At 41.0% G+C, this 12,059-nt stretch overlaps 1 protein-coding gene across 1 annotated transcript in view; it reads right to left on the reverse strand.

Annotated features, from left to right (window-relative positions):
* Nucleotides 1–12,059, reverse strand: part of LOC141007250 (roundabout homolog 1-like) — an 83,200-nt gene that overhangs the window by 62,506 nt on the left and 8,635 nt on the right. The window contains exon 2 of the mRNA XM_073479599.1: nucleotides 1,754–2,080. Coding sequence (XP_073335700.1) covers nucleotides 1,754–2,080 — 327 coding nt within the window. The remainder of the gene's footprint in view (nucleotides 1–1,753; nucleotides 2,081–12,059) is intronic.

Genomic DNA, 12,059 nt, shown 5'->3' on the forward strand with positions numbered 1-12,059 from the left:
TTAAACTCCCTAACTCAGCAGCATTTGCTGAAGGGGCTTCTGTTTTACTATCCAGCCCTGGGGTGACCCATGAATCTGTGTGACCTCGGGTGGATGAAGCAGGGGGCCATAACTTATCTGGGCAGCTTCAACAAGTCCTCTCTGTGTTCTCCCTCGACCTTAAAACCTGACAGTAAATTTAGTGAAGTCCGGGTAATAAACTCTCCCTCTAGAGGCCTGAGCTTTTCAGGGTTGGATTGCTGATCTAGCATTACCGTGATACCGTTTGACCATCTCTTTCATTATAATTCAAAAGGTGAAATGGATACAAGAGGCGTATTATTATTCTAAAGCCTTTGCGAAAAAGTCTGCCCAGGAGACCTAGCTAGGATAGTGCTCTGTGCGCTGACACAGCTGAGTAGAGACAGTAAAGGATGGGGAGCTGTGCAGTATATGAGGGCATGGCTGCGGTTGTTAACCCTTGTCACCACACTTCCTTCTTCCAGTGCAAACAGAAAGCGCGGAAGTAAATGTTGTTCACCAGATTCAAGTGTTTTTGGATGTGTGCTCCATAGGGATTCAGAGACCATTTGCACTTACCCTATTCTGATGGTCGTAAGCCTTGACCTCTTGCCCTCTGCCCTCTGTCTGCTTCTCCACAAGCTTCATTCCCTCACTGTAGCTAACATATATCTTTACACACATACATTTAGTTGCTGCATGGAACCTGACAGATACTGCAGTGAAAGGCGGTTTAACTGGCATACACTTGACACTTGCAACTGTGAGATTCAGTGTTTTGACACTGTCACCTGTTAAGGACACACTCAGCACTTGTTTATGCCTTGGGGACTAAAGCAGACACACAGCTGCTGCATGTCTGACAGGTGGGTCGCATAGTGACGTTCCACCTGTCCCTCAACCATAAAGATGACCCACGTTGGAACGAAAGTAAAAAAATTAAACTGGCTTACTTGGATTAATTAGATCAATACAATAGGTTGAGCTTTAAGCGCAAAACGCTCAATGCAAAGTAATTATAACAACATGCATTTTGGTAAAAATAAAAGTACTTTCTTGCTTCAAGACTTTTTGCAGGAGATTATCTCAAGGTTATACTGAGGAAATGTTTTCCAAGGTTTAACATTTTCAAAAAAGCTGTTTACTTTCTTTGAAGTGAGAAATTAAAATCCCTGCTCTCATCATGCACATTGAGAGATTGGAAAATCAATTAAAATATTTAAAAGAGCTAAGATAATTATTATCTGGATATCTGCGTATTATGCCTGGGTATTAGAGATAGCTTCTTGGTTATTCTCAGTCAAGGTCTGTTTAGTAATGTGTGACTACGGCCATTTCTATGTGGTGTATTTGCTGATGATTACACCATGTGTAATATGAGTGCATGTGTATTGCATCGTTTTTAAAGATCCAGTGTGTAGGAATTAGGGGAGACATTGGCAGAAAAGGAACATAATATCCATAATTATGTATTATGTATTTTTTCATGTAGTCCGCCATGATGCACCGCCATGTTTCTACAGTACCCCAGATGGGACAAACAAAACTCTGGCTCGAGAGAGAGAACCTTCCATGTTTTACTGCATTTATAGTTTCTCCTACGCGCTTGGTGAGACGAGGTGTATTTAGTTGGTTGCAATCTGCAACCTCACCTCTGGATGCCACTGAATCCTACACACTGGACCTTTAACAAATCTATCAAAGCTCTCAGCACTGTAGCATCCAAACACAAACACACACCAACAGAACTTACTGGCTACTTCCAGGGATGCGTTGTGACTGATTGCCTGGCCCAGATAGTTTCGGGCCACACACACATAGCTGCCATCGTCGGGCTTGCTCCGTCGCCCGTGGACGATGCGTAGGAAGAAGAGGGACCCGCTGGGCAGCAACATCCGGTGGGAACGGGGGTTGTCACGGTCCGTCTCAACGCGGTCCCCGTCTTTGTACCATTCCACCGTGGGGGTTGGACGGCCCTCTGCCTTGCAGTTGAGAGTGGCTGGTTCCCCTTTGGACACAATGAGGTCAGAGGGATGCTCCACAATGCGGGGAGGGAAGTCTTCCTGGCGAAGACGAGACCCTGGAGAGGAAGACGGGAGCAAAGGTGACAAAACAGATTAGAGAATTAGTTCCAGGTTAGTATATGAGACTTACTGTATATGCAAATGGAATACAAAAACACGCACCACAAAAAGCGATAGCAAAATTCATCAAGTAATCCTTCCATGCAAAACAAAAAGGAGTAGTACTAATCAAAACAGCAGCAGCTCTAAAGGAATTAGACATGGCACATTATTATTGCTGTGCAAGTGCCTTGTATTAACAATAATCCAGTTTGACAATGTAATTACCACACAATCGCGTGTCGCTCATGAAGTGTTTTGCTTTTGTTTCAGCAGTTGGAACCCTGTGAGGCACTGCAAATTAAAAACAACAATGCTGACATGTGAACTCCTCAGAAAGTAATATCTTTCACAACATGTCTAGCCTTAAAACATGGACAGTATTTGTAAAGGAAGATTAAAGACTAAACAGTTTTTGAGAAAAAGCTCCCAAGACTGAAATAAATGGGTTTACTATACTGTATACTTCTTCCTACTCCTTTTTGGGCATTGAGTCTTTTTTTGTTTTATTTACGTAGAATTTTCTGTATATGTTTACCGATCGTTTTATTGGTTATTACATGTTCCAAAAAAAAAAAAAAAACTATAAAAACGATTCAATAAAATTCAAATATCTGTGGTTCCACTGACACAAGACAACAGACATTGCCTGTGTTTTATTCATTGATTTCAAAATTCAATTTTAAATGTGTATAAAACTTCTGCCACTGAGGCTGACAATACAGGGAAGGTATAAATGTACAAACATGGTGGGAAATCTAATCAAAGGTCTACATGTAGCAGTGTCCCTGTTCTGATATTCTGAGCAAAAGAAAAAGGAAACCCATTCTCAACATGAGCCATCACCTTCCCTCCTTCACGCTGCTGGAGTATACATTTATTTTGCTCTGTGTTCACCATTTGGAGCCAATTTTACCACAGCCTGTGAAATGATTAAACCAGCCACAGAGATACGAATCAATACCTCCAAACATACTCACACAACATAAACCACAAAATCACCTCTAATCCCTGATACACTGTTGAGATGTCAATCACGCTGGTCTTCTCAAAGAAACTGTCTAACAATGAGTCCCTGTGAGGCAGAGGACAAAGCAAACCTCCTTAATGAGATCCAGGTACACAACTCCCTCTGTGCATCTTACATTCCTTACATCTCCATCCATTCCAGCCCCCCTTCAACCACGTCCACACACACTCTCACTCATTCTCTCTCTTTTTTCCCTGCTCCTCAGTATTGTGTGGATGCAGGAGAATCTGGTGGGGAATCTCCAAACAGCCACAGCACAGATTTAAAATCACCTTTAATCCTGAACCAAAATGCACGAGCAGTTGTCCTAAAACCCGCTATCAACACAAGACAGAGAGAGACTGAAGACAGACGGAGAGGATGAAGGAAATGTGGCATTATTGTCAGACGTGCAACTGCTGTTTACCTGTTTTATTGATGTGGGAACGCTTTTCCGTTCTTTCATGCTGCTGCAAACACTAGCTTACACAGCCTTCAGCAGGTCACGCTTTAATGTGCCAATGGCCCTGTAAAGCAGATAATCACCACCGTGCTACAGAGTGATGAGCTCCTACACTCCCGCTGCAACCAATAAATCCCACCCAGACAAGTGTTTGCCCAGATAGATAACACCTCACACATTGTGAAACGGATGAGAATTTGATCCACTGGGTTGTGTGGTGGGCTACACATTTTTATTATATTTTGTGTGTTTGCACTAATCTACATTTTACTGTCTCTTAGCTTATAGCTTACAAATGAAAATGTGATATTATTTAGGAGGTAGAGCACAACCCCCTTTCTTACACCAAATTTGAGGAATAATAGGCGCTTGATAAGTGTGCAAGCTTATCATTAAAAAAACTGAAAGGTATGCTGACATTTTCATGTTTTGCATCCAAACACTCCACATTACCTGAATGGTAGCAGTCTGCCTAAATGGATTTGGACCGCTGCGATAAGCCCTCCCACTGCCTGACTATTACATTATGGTTTTTTTTCTTTCCTTCCATTCGCTTCCTTTGTCTCCTTTTACTTTAATGCTGTCAAGTGGTCAACATAGCTCAAGGCTAAATGAGTGCAAAAACTGACAAAGGGTTGTACAAAGGCAGGTAATTACCCACCTAAAAACGTCCTCAGTTACATACTCCTGGACTTTTTTTTTAACAAGAGCACCAGCAGGTTGTTTCTTTGTGCTGGCAAGGTGCAAATATAGCTTGATGGTTTCTAATGTACAGTAGATTGGTAGCAGCCTTTCCAGATGGGAAATATTAAACTATCCTACCAGAGATTTAAAACTATCATATTTTGGGGGAAATTATTGCACACAGAACACTGATTCAAACGAATTTTGACATGCCTACCAATCTAGCCATTTCAGTTTCAACCTGATGTAACAAGCTGACGAAGCTATGAAGCATGGGAGGGGGTGTCCATCAGTCTGTCATTACAAAATTAAATAACAAGACAGCACAACTGTAAGCCTGTTCATATTCTACAGTTAAGGCCATGAGCAAAGCTAGTTAAATGAATAACTGGGCTTACATGGTGCATTAAAAACAAGTCGACTTGAATGCAGCAAATTCAAGCTTAAGATGGAAAGTTCACACAGGTTACAAGAAAACACATTTTTTTCACTTACCCCTATTGTACCAAGCTACGGAGATGGTTTGGGATTTTTTTGGCAAGGTTTTAAGATATCCTGAGATTTATGAGATCAATGGAATTTAATTAAAACAAGTCTACAAGCCATGACAGCAGCTTTGTGAAGCTATAGCCATGTTTTCAGCAAAAAGCTAAAGTCAGTATGCCAATATGCTTACAATGACAATGTTAACATGCCAATGTCAAAAAACACAAAATCCAAGTATGGCTGATGGGAATGTCAATTAGTTAGTGTATGTGATGATGCAGGGTCAGCGACCCCCTTAGAGGTCTTGGAGTTACTGCAGGTGGGCCACCACATTATTGTTTGATAATATGTCCTTTATTTTAATTTAAATGAGTCTAAAAATACACACTGACATGAATCCAACATATTACTAAGAAAGATTAATTCATAAAAAACATATGTTTAATTTAGGCAACATTGATGCCCTATTCAAAACAGCAAACTAGACAGCGAACTACGTATTATTGAAACATCTTGGCCAGTTATCTGTATTATTATTCCAAGTGTACAGACATTCTTGTGATCCACAATGGATTGTTTAGTAACTTATCGAGCAAGGGACTCTGACACACCCTCCGCCTCAGAAGCCATCGGAGAAATTACAGAGGGTGAGGACTCATGTGCTAAACATTAGCCATGCTACAACTGCTGCTGACTTGTTTATACATGCTGCTATAGGCTGCCCTACATGTTATTGTGGACCTAGTTTAAAATGCAACAGAATTGTACATAATACACTTAGTCACTACAATATATATAGTCTGCTCTGTCTCTACCAGCTAAGGGGACTGACCAAAGAACATTTTCAGACATTTCTCAGTGCTGTGAGCGAATAAGGAAATTTGGATAAACCCAATCTTCAGTGGCACAGCCTAGGAAGGTAACAGCTCAGAACTGGATTCTCACCTGCTCTAAGACTAATTAGTGTGCCCCACAGACTTGAAGGAAATTTCCTGTCGCATTAATGCTGAAAGAGTTCTGAATCATGTAGAAAATGGGGAAATTAATCATAAACCACATGAAAACAAAAGCATATTGCTATTCCAAGTAAAACCACTGTGTAGCAGTGGGCACAAATTGTAAATATTTCATTCACGTGTAATTTTACACACCGTCTAGACATTTAAACCTATAACAAAACAATATAAACAAGGTGTCCGCTGTGCACACATGCCGCCTACCTTTCTTAATTGTGTTTGGCTGATGCCTAAGGGTCCATGCAGCTCCCTAAGCTCCCTGGCATTACAGAAAGGCAATATCAGCCAGCCACAAGTGGGCCCCCAGAAGAACAGGCTTTATCTGCAAAGGGCCAGCAGCCAGCGTACAATCAGTATGCAAAAACATGCACACAGATGCACAATGGAGTACATACATACACAGCAAAGGTCATTTGTAGCACCTGTGCCCCTACAAATATGCTTTTTCTGTCAATCATCCCTGAGGCAGTTCTGTTGTCTTGTGAAGATCTAGGGCGAGAATGGTAGTGAAGAGCAGCAAACACAAAAGAGAAGGGAGTATGTCTGTGTAGTTCTGTCTCAGTCAGCGAGAAAAGAGGTGGGTAGAGAGTCTGTTTTCTCCACTACTGTGCAACTCTCTAGAGAATCAACTAAAAATGCAGAAAAAAAAACTGAGTAGAAAGCCGTAGTATGTAGAATAACAAGGTATTTTGTATTTTATTCAAGTAGGTTTGGTGACTAGGGTAGAAAAGAAGGCATGAGGGGATAAATTATAGGAGGAACAGAGGTGGAAAAGAGGAGACGATGAAGGGGGGAGGCAGGGGCTTTAAAACAACAAATCATGAGCACTGAGATTATAATAACAGAATGTGACAAATATGAGTGTAATTTACAGCAGCGCTGGTGGTCTTGGATCGACCTACCCCAGTGTCATTTACAGTACAATACTGTATGTATTTACAGTACAGTGAAAGGAGGCTACTATGACTGTTTGGAACCAAACCAAAGAAATATACAGAGGAAATATCAAATACCACAATCAAATTAGCGTGCTACACCAAGGTCACACTCGCTGTCAGCTCAGTGTGAAAAATGATCCTTACAGACAGGCTGACAGACACATGGACACACACACTGACACACATGTTCCTGAAGCATCACTTGGAGACTTAGGTTACAGTTTTCAACTCGGTCTCATGCTCAAACTCAAAAACTTCCAAATTCACTTCTTATAAATCTACATAATTGTCTCTTTGTGGGTGACATTTATCAATGTAGAATGCTGCGGACTGCCACCCTTTGTTGCTGCTGACAGCTGTGTGACACAATCAGCTTGCTCACTGACTCTGACACCAAGCCTACCAGAGCCACAGTGGTGGAAATGGCAAATCTCCACCTGCCATACTGTGGGATTACCTGTGCTCGAGTGCCAATGCCACTCTGGAAAAGAAGCAGTCAGCTAACAATGGCAGGCAGATTTTGTGGAGGCTTAAGAGTGTGCAGTAAATGGAACAGCTATGTCTTGTTAAGGAAATCCCTTTTGTTTCAGTCTGTAAAAGTAATTTAGTTGTCTTTTTTTGTGATCCGTGGGCTAGATCGTGGATCAAAGTCTACGGTTTTAATGGCGAGACAGAGATTTCCAGAAGTGTCTGAGTTCACAGCAATGCTCTCGTAAGTCAAATGACACCACATGTCTGAAAAGAGAGCTATCCCAGGCCAGATCAACAAGGCAGATATCAAGAGAACAAAGCTAAATGACACATGCAGACTTATATGCTTTTAGTTACACAGAGAAAGGACCACAATAGCACCAAAGAGTACTGCAGTGAAAGCCTCAAATGAACTAAGTGAACTACTGCAGTTGTTTCATGTGCAGTCAGTATGAATTAGCTCAGAAATTGTCAGATGGATGTCGGCACTTCTCCACCTTTGGCCTGACAAACGGCGCAAGTCTCCATCAGACAAAAATAATGGATTAAGCATAACTGTATTTTGCTGGATGAGAGCTGTCAGCACTTCCATCCCAAAATACACTTCACAGACCCAGACTAGACAGCCTTCTGACTCTGTGACACTTAAATCACAGCAGCAAAGTATTAGTGTGACAAGTGGGTGATATTATGCAAGTGTTTGCTGTGCTTCACTGCGCTACCTTTGGTATTTTAAGCACATCTGATTATACAGAAATGTCAGCAAAACATCCAACAAATCCTCTCGTCTCAGGCCGAGTTCTGGCTAATTTGAATTCAGCGCTGCATCGAAGGTGCTATAAGAGACACCAGGAACGCGTATTAGAATCTGCGACGAAGTACATATACATCTTTGACACGTCAACACTGTTGTTTATTCACATTCTTTTGATAATGTTGGTTTTTTGAAAGTTTTAACCTCAAATTTCTTGCCATATCTTACAAATTACTCCTTTTAAATATGAAGATGGAGTCAAGAGACATAGCGAAGCTATGCCCTGCCAAGAAACAGTCCAAGATATAAAACCAACCCCCTAAAACCACGACTGTCTGTAGGGACTAAACAAACAACAAGATACAATGTGTTAATAAGTGAGCTTTAACAATCCAGGTAAGTGGGACAGGACAGGGTTAGGGTTATGGTTTGCAGCCTTTATGCAATAGCTGAGCTACATGTTACGTCTCCTGGCTTTAGTTTCATATAGTTCGATATCAATCTCTCGGCTCTCATCTGACTCTCGGCATGAAAGTGAATAAGCATATTTCCCAACTTACAGCAGGCTGACTCATTGGAAAATAAACCATTTGTGTTGCTCATCCCTTGGAGACACATACTCCAAACATACACACACACTCATTCATTTGTAAAGTTAAACACAGGCAACCAATAAATGCCAGACATTCTTTCTCAGGCTGTATAAACTACAATTAAGTGGAACAGTTGAAGACTGTCATTCACCCAAGTATGTGGGGGAAGGAATGTGAGTGTGTTTCTATGCCTGTGTGTGGCCAGGACAAGGTGTCTGCAACCAGACTCTCTCTTACCTTGTGCAGACACATTTGATCTTCTTAAATTACATTTGTACAGGTCATTTTAATCACGTGGAAGTTATGAAAAACTATGATTACAATGCTGTGAATCAGAGTTTCTTCCCTCTGCACCCGTCCTGACAACACAATACACAATGAGGCAATCTCCAGAGAGGAGAGTCAAGGTCATGGACACGATAACACCTCCCAACTGCAGCACCCAGATGTTCAGGCAAGATACCAGCTAAGTGGAAATGCATGAGGAATACGCTAACACAGGGATGGCTTAAGAATTCATATTACAAGATGCAGAGAAAGATTTGTTTATCGATTAATCTATCAATTATTTTTTTCAATGAATCAATTAATCTTTTAGTCCATACAATGTCAGAAAATAGTTTAAAATGCAATTTAGTTATTCATTTATGTATTGCTTCATGAAGCCAGGGCCTAAATTGTTTTTTCCAGCCCAATAATCCAAGATTGTACCAAAAAAAAAAAAACTTTGGGTTGCCAGCTGTTAAATGCTCAGTGGGAAGGTAACAAGCAGAGAAGTCCCCAGGGCTGTCTGGAACCAGAACATCGCTGGTAGACGGTAAACGTCTGAGCCAACTAGGTCACCGGGACACTTCAACTGGAGAACAAATTCATTGGGCTGTCAATGACACACAAGCAAAAACAAACATAGGGAGCAAAACATACTGCATTTTTCATCTAATATCCCTGCAATTAGAAGGAATAGAATAATATTTTGTTGCCTCAGTTGACTTGTTCATATATCACATTCAAATGATTTGCTGGTCAAATGCACATGGCATATTCCCAGCTATGCAAATACTGTTTACTGCTAATCTCTTATTATGTTAAATATTATCAGTATTTCCTACACATTGTGCCTTTTATACACAGACTGTACTGTATATTGCTCTGACATATGAACAGTTAAGCTGAGGTGTCTGATTGTAAGCGGCTTACCTCCTATATTTGCGATGAGAAACACCTTAGGAGCACACGACTGCCTGGAAAGGCCGGCCGCCCATCTGAGAGGCTTATCCTCACTCCATTAAATGTTCAGTGGAAAGTAAAGTGGCTGTATAGGCCAATGATTATCGCTCAGGCAGAGCTTGAAAGTCAAACTTCCCATGAATACAGACAGACCCTGAAGTGGCAAAGAGATGGTTTGTTTCAAAAGAAAGAATCCACTTTGAGTTGATTTTTCAGACTGATTTGCTACAGCTGCCTCATCTTCTCATCACTTAGTTACGTTGTAGTCTGCAGTATTTAGTGTTAACACTTAAACAGACTATATAATGTATGTTTGACCATCTGTAGTTTGTCATGTTTCCTTCTTGTCCTTTGAGGCTTGTTGTAAAGTTGTAAAACATTCTTGCTACACTTACTAACACTACACTGAATTAATACATTAATATTGCATTAGCTTCATGCTGTGTCATTGCATGTCACAAAGTGCATGTCTGTATGACCTACATTTATTTTCGGCCTTAATGGCGCCCCTGGTAGTGGCAGCCCAGATGTGAACGGACTGTCACACTGTGAGGGGAGTGAGACTTTGCCCTGAGCATCAAACCCATCTACAGAACGTAAGCTCTCTCTCAGGACTTCTGCTTTCTAAAGTCTCACTCCATACATGTGTGCATGCAGACACGTATCAACAGACACACGTAAATTCCAACACAGAAACAAGCTCCCGTTTGCCTCTAAATCGCTCATCTGACTCTCAATTACTGTCTCTGTAATGAAGAGGCAGAGCGAGTGGCCACAGCGATGGATATTTTCGGACTGCAATGGCACTAAAAGCAATCACAGCATTAGCTTAATAGTCCAAGAGGACATTTATGAGAGGGTACACTCAGCTACAGGAGATTATAGGTTAGTGCTGTGTAGATTCACTCAAATTTTGTTAATAACCAGTGTAGTAGTAGAAGAGGACGATCAGTCTCAAAGGCCCCATGGTGTGAGAGTAGGTGGGTAGCCGCTCTATGGTTTTAATACCCTTATAGTTGGAGAACATTTATATCTGATTTGCACAGAATAGTTTGACACTTTGGAAGATATTCTGACTGTCAAGCCAAGAATTAAATGAGAGGATTGATACCACTCAAATGTTAGGTAGGGTGCCAGAAACAGGGGACAGTTAGCCTAGCTTAGCAAAAGAAATCAGCCCAAAGATCTACGGTTAAAACAGTAATATTGGGCTCCTCTTTCTGTTTCAAACCACATGACACCCTCTCGTGATACTGGTGTCCAGTTATCTGAGCTGCCTGCCACCTGTCTCACTTGTGTGTGCTTCTTGGTAACATCTGTGCACAAAGACTTCATGAAGGATGAAAAACATTTACAAATGCATATCAAGAAATATGCATTCTATATATTAACTATATAGAATTAATTATATATATGCAAACTATGATTAAAAAGCAAGTAATAAAATGTATCGTCAAGCAACAGATTTATGAAAGCTTGGCATGTTACTTGTTCTTTTTCACAAATTAACACGCTACCTCAAATGTGCTTTGGTGTTACTCAAAATGGTTTTCAAATCTTTACGCAGCAGTCTGACGGTCTGAAAACAGCAACGGTTGTCTGACGTGTTGGCGGCTGACAAGCCAAGAAAACCAAATGGATATCTTATCATAACACAGCTGCTGCTGCTGCTGCCGCAGCTGCTGGTGGTGCCACATTGTTATCTGGTGGAAATAAAGTCCACATTTTAAATATTAGGTCTTGTTAAGAAGGAGATAAATCTTTATTTATCAATCATACAATGTTCAACGTCGTGAAACTTGTCTCTGCATTTGACGCAATCCTGAGGAGCAGTGGGCAGCCAGTGGGTTCCAGATCTAAGCTAATGCCTTGGTCAAGGGCACTGGCTGGAGAATTAACCTAATATACAGGTTTTGATGTTGCAGGAAATCAGGAAAAGGAAAGGAAAGTATGGGGAAAATATGCAACTTTAATTATAAATACAACTGTAAATCTTTTTTTCAAGAAATTCTGACGCAGTCTGCTTGTTGAGTTGCAGCACGCACAGGCCACGAAACAAATGTGTGTCCCTCCAACAACTTCCTATTCAAAACATTAATATCTTGAATTAATTGTGGGGATATGAATCAATGAGTTAATACATAAAGCCAAGAGCTTCATCTATAAATACAGTGTATAATAGGTAAACCTAACATGTGTATGTATTTTTTCAGACACTAGTCTAACAACAGTACCTGCAGGGAGCAGCAATACTACAAGTGGCAATAAAGCACCACACTGGAAGCAGCCAAGAAG

Source organism: Pagrus major, chromosome 13, assembly GCF_040436345.1.
Source record: "Pagrus major chromosome 13, Pma_NU_1.0".
In the NCBI taxonomy this organism is placed as follows: domain Eukaryota; kingdom Metazoa; phylum Chordata; class Actinopteri; order Spariformes; family Sparidae; genus Pagrus; species Pagrus major.